Source organism: Glycine soja, chromosome 10 (genome assembly GCF_004193775.1).
Source record: "Glycine soja cultivar W05 chromosome 10, ASM419377v2, whole genome shotgun sequence".
Taxonomy (NCBI): domain Eukaryota; kingdom Viridiplantae; phylum Streptophyta; class Magnoliopsida; order Fabales; family Fabaceae; genus Glycine; species Glycine soja.
This window is the reverse complement of record NC_041011.1, coordinates 31,016,655-31,026,803: the sequence shown is the minus strand read 5'-3', so window position 1 is coordinate 31,026,803 and position 10,149 is coordinate 31,016,655. Positions and strand designations below refer to the sequence as shown.

The following is a 10,149-nucleotide window of genomic DNA, read 5'->3' as shown; positions in this document are numbered from 1 at the left end:
CTTATCACAATACTCATCGCGCATTAACTCATCGCCCTTAAAGGGCTTGACAGTTGTGTGATTGTATAGTTCAAAGCTCACAACTCAATGTATACAAAATCTCAATACACATGTATCTTAAAATTCAACACATAGTCAATTTATCACATACACTTAATCTCAATCACAATGTTAAAATATTGTGTTATCACACATTATGAATCATATAAACATCACACATTATAATCACAGATAAATTTTTAAAGCATGAACAAGGGAATAGAACACTTAAATTGTGCATCAGGACATCAATTGGTTTGTCAAACACAGTCAATTTGTGATTAAAAGTATAGGAACAAAATGAAATTTCATAAAACAGTCCAAAATAACCCAAAATTAATGCTCTAGGGATCACTTCACATGTTTATTCTAATCCCCAAGCGTGAGTGACTCATCCCTTACCTCTAAGCGAACTCACATGTGTAGTCTGATAGTGATAGCGACGTCTCTAGTGGTTCCCTAAAATTTTTTAAGCTTTTCCTCTGGTTGTTCTGCCTAGGTTTCCAAGCATTAGAGAGAAGGAGAAGGGATTGGAGCCACAATTTCATTGTCTCCATGTGAGGGGTATATCTCTCTCTATAGATAATATTTTGCCACTCCCAACGATGAGAATTTGAGAGAAAGAGTTCCATAGGGGGTGACCAAATTTTAGAATGATCCAACGGTTAATGAGCCCAAGATCATAGTTTTTCTAAGATAGGTTTGAGTGTATGCGGGAAGAAGAGAGAACGAATTTAGGAGGATGAAAGAGCATAGAGATATATCGTAATTGTAAAAATTGACCTAGTATATCTCTATTTATAGCTAGGGTACTCTAAGTCTATTATTTATTCTATTTTTCTTTATTTTACTATTTTATAAAAGGAACTTTATTTTACTCTTTCATTAAATAAATAACCAATTAAAACATCATTTTATTTTCTAAAACATCATTTTATTCTATTTATTTTCTAATACTATGAAACCCTTATTTTAATTTACAAAACCCCTTTCCTCTTAGTTATTTAATTTCTAATTCTATATTAATTTTTAAATAAAACTCTTTTTATTTATTTTACGAAAAATAGGGTATTACAACTCCACCCCCCCTTAAAGGAAGTTTTGTCCCTGAAACTTTTCTGAAAGAACAAGAAGAAATAGATTACATATCTGGTTCTCGATATCAGGCTGTGTACCCACCAGAAGTCCTCTTTGATCACTCGACTCCTTTGCACTTGGAGAATAAGCCAAACGATTCTCTCTTCATCAAAAATAGTATTTCATGAATAAAGTTTTCTCACGAGAGTGACATCTCAACGATAATAAAATGTGAATGACATACTATTTAGAGTTGTATAATATCATAGGACACACTGATTAGAATTTGAAACGAACAAATAGACACAATGAAACACGATTAACCACATGGCTGACTCTTTTTCGAACATGGGACGATTCAAGAAAAGAGTATAAGTTTTGAGACTTCAACGCTCTACCAATCCTAGTCCACATGTGACTCTCGAGAATACATGATTTACCTATCTTCGGATCTAGGTCTCTTCCCTCAACACTAGCTTCCTCACTTTGGTATACTTGACTCATAACTCTCACTTAGGTTCAAGGGATTCTAACGGTTTCACTCTAAGGTTTCTTACCTGATACTAATTGGATAAGCAAAGCAGACAACTTTTCACTTCCCTAGACTTGTTCAAGCTTAAAGGTAATCTTGACACACCTATACTCACACCTCTATATAACTTCGCACTTAAGGTTGGGGGTTTGACTATTGTTTCCTACTCAAGCTTCAACTACTAAGCTAGCTCTAACGACTGAAACTAAAGTTACAACAAGATTCGTAAGAATTCTACCCATCTCTTCTAAGGTTCTCCGATGTATTAGACTAACAGTAATGCCTCCAAAACATGAAGGCAAACACCATGGCTACCAACTCTAGATCATGCATAGGATAAATCCTTTCATGAGTCTTGAGTTGTCAAGAAAACATAGGCGGCTTCTTGGCCTCTTGCAAAAGCATTCCTCTAAACTGAAAGGTTACTCTAGACACTTCACTACCCTAACAAAGACCTACTCGTCTAAGAAAACATCCCTTTATTTTCTAAAACATAATTTTACTCTATATATTTTCTATTACTATGAAACTCTTATTTTAATGAACAAAAATCATTTCCTCTCATTTATATTTAATTTCTAAAAACTTTATCAATTTTTAAATATAACTATTTTTATTTATTTTACGAAAAACGAGATGTTATACTTTTAGTGCTTGAGCCTACATACTCTCCAATTTCTACATGTTTTTTTAACTTTAGGTTGCGAGGAGGAATTTAAAAACACATTTTTTTTATAAAGTTCACAAATTAAATTGCACAATAAGAAAGTTTGGGAAACTAAAAACAAGATTTAACAAAAGAATAGAGACTAAAAATATATTTTATCCCTTATTAAATTATCTTTTAAATCATTAATGATATTAGGTTTAATTAATTCCTACGCACATATATATGTCTTTTTTTTCTAAATTCATAAAATATATAATCTTATTCATTATAAATTATTTTATTTATTTGACCTTAGTTGAAATATAATTTCATTATTAATAGCAAATAACATTATTAAAATATTAACTACAATAACAAGCAATGCAAAATACAATTTTTCTCGAAATTTTAAATAAATACGAGTTCATTCAGATTTTATTTATTAAAATATAATTTAAAAACACTTACAAAATCAACAATACTACTTGCAATGAATAAAATTTTATTAGTTTGATGATAAACATATAGGTAAAAAACTTAGGAGTTGGCACGAGACTTTGAGCCACATCGAAATTCTCCAACGAGTGCATCTAGGGTCACTCCATTTAAATATGACACAATGTCGTATTGCCAATCAAAATTAATCTCCAATCAATTCGAATTCAGAAATAAAACGAATTACCAATACAATACTATTGGAATATGATGTATGACAAATTAAATTTGCTTGATGAAAAACGTTTGACAAATTGAGTTTGTTTGATGGAGAACGCTTGATAGAATTGGAGAATATAATTTGACAAAAGAAAAAGCATTACAATCATACAATAAGAAAGTTAAAGCCAAAAGTATCTGAGTTGGAGATTTAGTTTGAATAGTTATATTTACTCTGAATAAAAAATCTAAAATTATGGAAACTGATCATTGAATTAGGTTGGTCCTTATATATATATATATATATGATCGGAAAAGTTTTTTCTAATAAAGCTTATGCATTAGAATGATTAATAAAGAAAATTATATTGGTTCGATAAACTAGAAATACTTCAAGACATTCATAGGCCAATATTAACTGAAATCAAAATAACCAGAGTAAACAAAAAATTGTCTAAATAGAACAAGTTGAGTTAGAACTACAGACATCTAAATTCATTTAGAGAAAAATAACTACGCAAAGACTGAAGCTAATTTGAAGATGACTTGGCTTGCTGACGACATTTGAGTTCATTATGAACCTCGATCAAAGTAGATAATGCATTTGTTGATTCCACTTGAGTTTGTTCTAATTCTTCTTTTCCAGTTGTTCTTTTAAAATTTCTGCATTGTAAGTAGCGGCAGAAAAGAACATTTCTTTTTGTTTCTCATTTGACTCTTTAGACGATCGAATGTCTGTAATTTGCTGGCGAATGCCCTTCAATCTGTTTTCAATAGGACGAAGTTGAGCCAACAATACTTCTTCCTGTGCAACCAGTTCCATCTCTGAACTTTTGACAAAAGGAGCTTGGGATTCTGATGGTTGATATCCTTCATTTTCCTGATCCGCTGAGTTGGTAATTTTGTTCATATTTACTTCATTTTTTGAATGTTGGTCATCAAGATTAGCATCATTCTTTGGTGGAGAAGATCCACTATCGCTTTGATCATCATCCTGCTTCTCTTTTTCTCCAACTTCAGCTATTGAAGGAGTGACATGAGTAGCAAGTTCAGAATCTGTTGAATATAAAAAACTTTTAAGTATTTTGTAAAATTAAAGATAAGGATCAAATTGAAAATAATGGAGGTTATATATATATGCGTATTACGTACCTATTTTGATTTCGTGAAGGTGGTCAAGATTGGAAGTAACTTCTAGGGTTATTTCCTTAGTCCCTGCAGCCTCCTGCAAAGAAAATGTTTAAATGTTGAGAATATATGGAATAAAAAAAGTGAAAGTTCAAAAAAAGAAAGAACAATTTAAGTACTTATAGAATGTTTGATTTTGATAATTATTTACACCAAACTTAGAGAGAGTAAGGCCACTCTTTATAAGTTGATCTTGGAAGCTATTTAGAATGTTGCAGTAATATTAATGTTTGAAGAAAAATATCAAAGAACAATTTATGTACTTATAGAACCTTTTGACATACCTTTCTTCTTGATTTCACGCAGGGATCAGATTTGAATGAAGTACTTTGTCGAATACCATACTCAGAATCTTCATCCAACGAATCTTTAGAAGCCTCTTTCACTTCTTTAAAAACTTCTTCGAGAACCTGTAATAATAAAACGCACGTAAACAATAGAATATTAAGGTTTGTGTCAAATAAGAGAGAAACAAAACTGATTTGTATTGTAATGCTTGTCTAGACCTCTTTCTTTTCACTAATGTTGGATGTTTGAAAGAGTAAAAACAAATAAAAGATAATATTTATAAAAGGTTGGTTAAGATTTATAAAATAAAATTTAATGAAATATAAGATTTAAATATGTTTTTAGTTCTTTAAATTTAAAATATTTTTTTTTATCCTTCAATTAAAAATCTGTTCTTTGAGTCTCTGAGGGACCAAAATTATCATTTCTTGAATTTGAGTGATTAAAAAGAACATATTTCTATCAAGGAGACCAAAACTAAAAGTGCCTAAATTTGAGAAACTAAAACACAAATTTAAGTCAAAAATATATTTTAAAACTAAAATTACCTTTTCACTAGCAGTTGTGGAGGATGCTTTCCTTTTACTAGAAGTTGTTTTTCTAGAAGCTTCTTGACTCTCGTCACCATCATTATCCGAATTCTCAGCTTCAGCTTGATCTGAGATTTTAACAGGGATAGCTACAAATTGACAAGAGTTTATAAGAAATATTGAGGTAGAGGATAGAATATTCAAGAAAACAGTACTATGAAAACATATTATCGGGTGCTACCATCTCAACGTTCAACCATTTCGTTGGAACAATCTTGCGTGGATAGGTTAGGTAACCACCATGATAAGAGACTCAATAGCCATTGTTCACAACTTGAATCATTTACACTCAAATTCTATAAACATCATTCGTGCATCTCACATACTTATGGCCATAGCTTCCAAGATTTCATTATATGTATTCACCCAACTATGTAAGGCAATTTTCTTTTTATTATAAAATTTCACAGTTAACACTGGAAATTGTGTTTCTTTATTCTCATCACCAAAAGAAAAGTCCTTTAATTTCCTGCATCATTATCATTCATAACCTTATATTGTCATTTATGAATTTTTCTGTGTCTCGACAAATGTGAAGTTTGATTACTTCGGTAGTTACCTTTTGACCTCCTCTTCCTCTCAGAATCTACAGCTATTGACCTGGCTTTCTGTTTCCTATACAATGATTCAGTTTGACATGGGAGAATCTGGGAACTAGAAGCTTGGATCATCTTTTAAAAAAAAAAGATAAGCCTTTGAATTATTAATATTGGAGACAAAAAATAACAGTATGCAATGATAAAAGAAAGAAAAAACTTTCTTGATTTAAATTGATAGTGCATTCATACCATATATAACAAAAGTACTCTATCCACTTTATGAAAGAATTTAATTCCTTTGAACATTGAATCTCCCATGCAACTGGTGTCAAACTAAGGCACAATTATAAATATATGGAGAAGATCTGGTCTTTGATTATTTTTATTTTTTTTATGAATTATACGCCATGACTTTCTGCTCATTTCATAAATTAAGTTGCTTATTAAATCTAACAACTCAGGCAAAATTAGATTCCTTTCCCTGTATAAACTTAAAACATGATACGACTCATTTTTATCAATAGTCCTAATCCTAAATAACATGTTGGGCTGATAGAGACTCAAGTTGCATAAATACTTCATTATAGAATTTAGGTTAGACTAAATTATAATTTTGCTTTCTTTAGTTTTCTAAATCTAAGATTTTGATCCTGATTTTAAATTATATTTGGTCCTTCCAGTTTTATAAATTGGCAATTTTGGTCCTCCTAGTATATTATAAAAAAATATTATGATTAATAAAGTTGTTAAGTTAATGATAAATTAATTAAAAACCATTAACTATGAAAAAAACTAATAAAAAGTTATTATCCCTAATCTCCCAAAACACTATGTTCCTCCGCCACAGGCAACTGGAGCAGCAACACATTAAGATTAATAATCTTTAATTAAATTTTTAATGATTAATTGATTTTATTTAATTTATAATTGACTTAATAACTTTACTAATCACAATTATTTGTTAATAATATATCAAGGAGATCAAAATCATAGATTTAAAAAACTAGAAGGATCAAAATAATAATTTAACCTAAAATTTAACAACTGAATCTTTGTACTAAATGAACATGAAAGAATATGTACCAAAATTTTCTCATTGTATAAGCGGAAACTAGTAAGCTCCCAATGCATTTCACAGGTATTTTCAGTTAATTAATTTAAATTTAAAAAGAATAAATATATATCATCATTATTAAATAATGATGAAACCACATGTCTTTGCAAGGAATCAAGTATAATTTACTTATGTTTCGATTGTTTAGGAAAGAGATCTTATTTCATTATATAATAATAAATTAAAGAGATGAGATATTTGAAAATATTATACATGAATGAATTAAAAAGATAATACTTTTGAAATGAAGAAATAAATTGTGTTACTTAACTATTAATTTGGTAGTGTTAATCTAAATTTATCAATTTCAAATTATGATATGTTGAAAGATTTTGTATTAACAACAAAATGGGAATGATTACATTTTAGTAAAAATATTTGAGAGAGAAAATCTAATTTTAAAAAATCTGTTCAATTTGATATCATGTGTTAAAACTTAAAAATTGAATTTAAATATAAATTGGAATTAGCTAAATTAAAGAAAGGTATTTTAGGGAAATTGAAACTTAGATATAAAGAACAAATTATATACTAAATGTAGAAAAAGTCATGTATCTCAATAAAAGAACAGCTCCTAAAAATTCTAGTTCAAGAGAGAGCACTCAAATTTATAACATAAGAATGGATTGTTAGTAAAAAACAAATGCAGTTTGATAATCAAGGCATTAGCATAAGTTGTATTGCAATGCAACATGAACAACCAATGGAATTATTTTTAATAAATATCCATATTTAAAAAATGTTTAAGCAAAGTCTCACCTCTTTATTGTGAGTCTTCTCATTCTCATGCAATGTCAATTCCTCCTAAATCAAAAACACCATGTTCATTAGTTTTTATGCACATAAATACATTTTTAAATTCACGATGCAATATATTCATCTTACTTTTTTCTCATACTTGTCCATGTCAGGATACAAAAGAGAAATTAGAGTATCAAAGTTTTGGTCATGTCTCAATGACCGTCGACTAGCAACATGTGTGCGACAAACGGGGCATTCATTGTTACTGCAGTAAAACCAATCCAAATTTGATAGAACCATTGATAATAAATCAAGACTATCTCCCAATTATAAATTTGTGAGATAATAACATAGGTAGTAGTTTGAGAACCAACCCAAGGCGCATTGATTTCTCAATGCATTCTTTGCAAAATCGGTGCATGCACTCCATAACGGCTCGAGTTTTACGAATTATGCCTGCACATAATAAAATTAACCATTATTTACTATATGATTTGATAACTTGTAAAGAAAAAATAGCTTATGATGTTACATTTGACATATGATTGTATTGTCGTAAAAAGTTCATCCACTCAGGTACAATATTAGAAATCTATCTAAATGTTCTAAATGGTTAAATCTGTAAAAAAAAAAAAACATAATCCAGTGGTCCAATGTCATAAAAATAGTTTCTATGAGAATTTAAACTAACCAAATTAATGTATCCATTCGAAACAAAAAAAATTTAAGAGTTTCAATTGAGTTTGCAACAAAATACTTTTTTTCTTATTAAGATAATAATAGACAATAGTTATGGATGACAAATATCTCAACTGATATATATTAGGTCATCTCAAAACACATTAACATGTAAAAGTTAATGAACTTAAATGTTCATTAAAACTTGTTATCTAATTGAGTATTAGAATTTTTAATGAGTAGATTCATTTTCAAAAGGAAAAAGAATGGACTGTGGTTCCTTTTCCAAGAGCCTTTCAATTAAAAATATGCCTTAAAATATGTCAACCAATAATTAGATAATTTTTTAAAACTTGAAATTAAAAAAATGGTGTTGATCTATATACCGCCAGAAAAAGATGGCTCTACAAAAAAAATCGAAAATGTCTTAAAAATAAATAATTATATATTTTTTCAGAGATAAAATTCCAAAAAAGAAAAACAGTTTTGGTGTTATTGTATATGCTACAAAAAGTAGCTTCTGCAAAAGAAAATTATATTGCATGTATATCCTATGATAAATATGAAAAAGACACCCATCTCTTTCCAATGCTAAACCTCCAAATCAAGAATACTCACCCAGATCATTCTTGTTTTGTCTTCTACATCAAATTCTATACAATCAATTTGTGTCAAGAATCAAGCTTTAGAAATCTCATCAAAATAGTTTGTCCTCTCCTTCAAGTGACTTAGTCAATTTTCTTCATTTCCTTTTATTCTATCTATTTTAATTAACCCCTTTTGTGCACACGCATTTTCTACTTCTTGAACCCAATGATAGAAGCGAGGGAGTTCAAGACTAAAATTTCACTGGCAAATAGAAACTATAGGCTATGGAAAATCTGGAGTAAAAAATATCTGATTTTTTTATTTATTTTATGTTTAGCTGTCTTGTTTTTCTTTCATGTTCGAGATGTCATTGGAGTCATGAATTAATTCAAGGATAGCACACTATTTAAAAATACATCGTGTTGAGATTTTTTTACATGTTATTATACATGCACCATGCATGTAAAAAAAAAAAAACATCAAGAGAATAAAACACCCATACATGTGAAAGCTTCTTATAAATTAAAAAAATAGTTTAACAGTTCACATTAAACCATAGAAAAAATGGTATTTTTTTTAATCTAAATCTTACATTAGACTAATGCCAACATGGAGCTTGTCCAACATTTTATTAGTTTGAAATTATGTTGGCTAACAATTGTTTAGATTTAAATGGGTTATCATAGAACTTTAATAGATTATCATAGCTCACAAGTTTGTTATTTTTTCATTTTCTAGAATCAAAGACCTTTTTATTTCTGTAAAAGAATTCAAGAAAATGCAACCCCCCGCCCCCCCCCCCCCCAATGTAAAATACTTTCACCTGGAAATTATGTTATTAACCAAAGTATTTTCTATAAGCATAGTTGGATCCCTCCCTCCCCAATCTTTATTATTTTTTTATTTGAATAAAATGTTTAGTAAAATCTGAGGACACTTTGAAATTATTGTGCATCACAAGGGAGTGGGAAGATACAAGACACGTCATAAGGAGCTTATCAATGCAGAATTTCAAATTATTTTTCGATTGGTAGAACTTTAACCACTATATAATAAGTAACAAGCATTGTAAACAAATTGTTGTTTTATCTTGCTAAAACAAAACTTTCACCGGAGCTATCAAATTCATACTTACATGCGTATAACATGTTGCTGGAACAACAATGAATTTTTAGTGAAGGATATAATCAAGAAAATGAGCATTAGTTAAGAAATACATACCTAGGCATATAGGACACTGCAATTCTGTCAAATTTGACAAATCTATAGTAATGTGTCTGTAAATAAACACCAATATGGTGATATTAGCAAACATTAAAATCTAATATTTTATGGAGATTATCAATGCCAAATGTCAAATTCTCAAGTCCTTGTCTTACCTAGGTCAATGTATTATGAGAAGACATTGGTAATCCTTAGAGAAGATACAATTCATCTTAATATTTTATTGATTTAATAAAATTGTTCATGCA

General features: G+C 29.3%; 1 protein-coding gene across 1 annotated transcript; it reads right to left on the bottom strand.

Moving 5' to 3' along the window:
* Window positions 1–3,434: 3,434 nt before the first annotated feature.
* LOC114371622 (DNA ligase 1-like) lies at window positions 3,435–5,688 on the bottom strand. The gene is made up of 5 exons (XM_028328999.1): window positions 5,577–5,688; window positions 4,976–5,106; window positions 4,424–4,549; window positions 4,104–4,176; window positions 3,435–4,007 (listed from the first exon to the last, which is right to left on the bottom strand). Exons 1-5 carry the CDS (start codon window positions 5,686–5,688, stop codon window positions 3,580–3,582), a joined length of 870 nt encoding a protein of 289 aa, XP_028184800.1. The 3' UTR covers window positions 3,435–3,579.
* Between the last annotated feature and the right edge of the window lie 4,461 nt (window positions 5,689–10,149).

Coding starts and splice junctions, on each gene's coding strand:
- LOC114371622 (XM_028328999.1), bottom strand. CDS start 5,688: ATGATCCAAGCTTCTAGTTCCCAGATTCTCCCATGTCAAACTGAATCA. Junction 5,107..5,576: donor GAGGAAGAGGAGGTCAAAAG/GTAACTACCGAA, acceptor GTCAATTTGTAG/CTATCCCTGTTAAAATCTCA. Junction 4,550..4,975: donor CCACAACTGCTAGTGAAAAG/GTAATTTTAGTT, acceptor TTATTATTACAG/GTTCTCGAAGAAGTTTTTAA.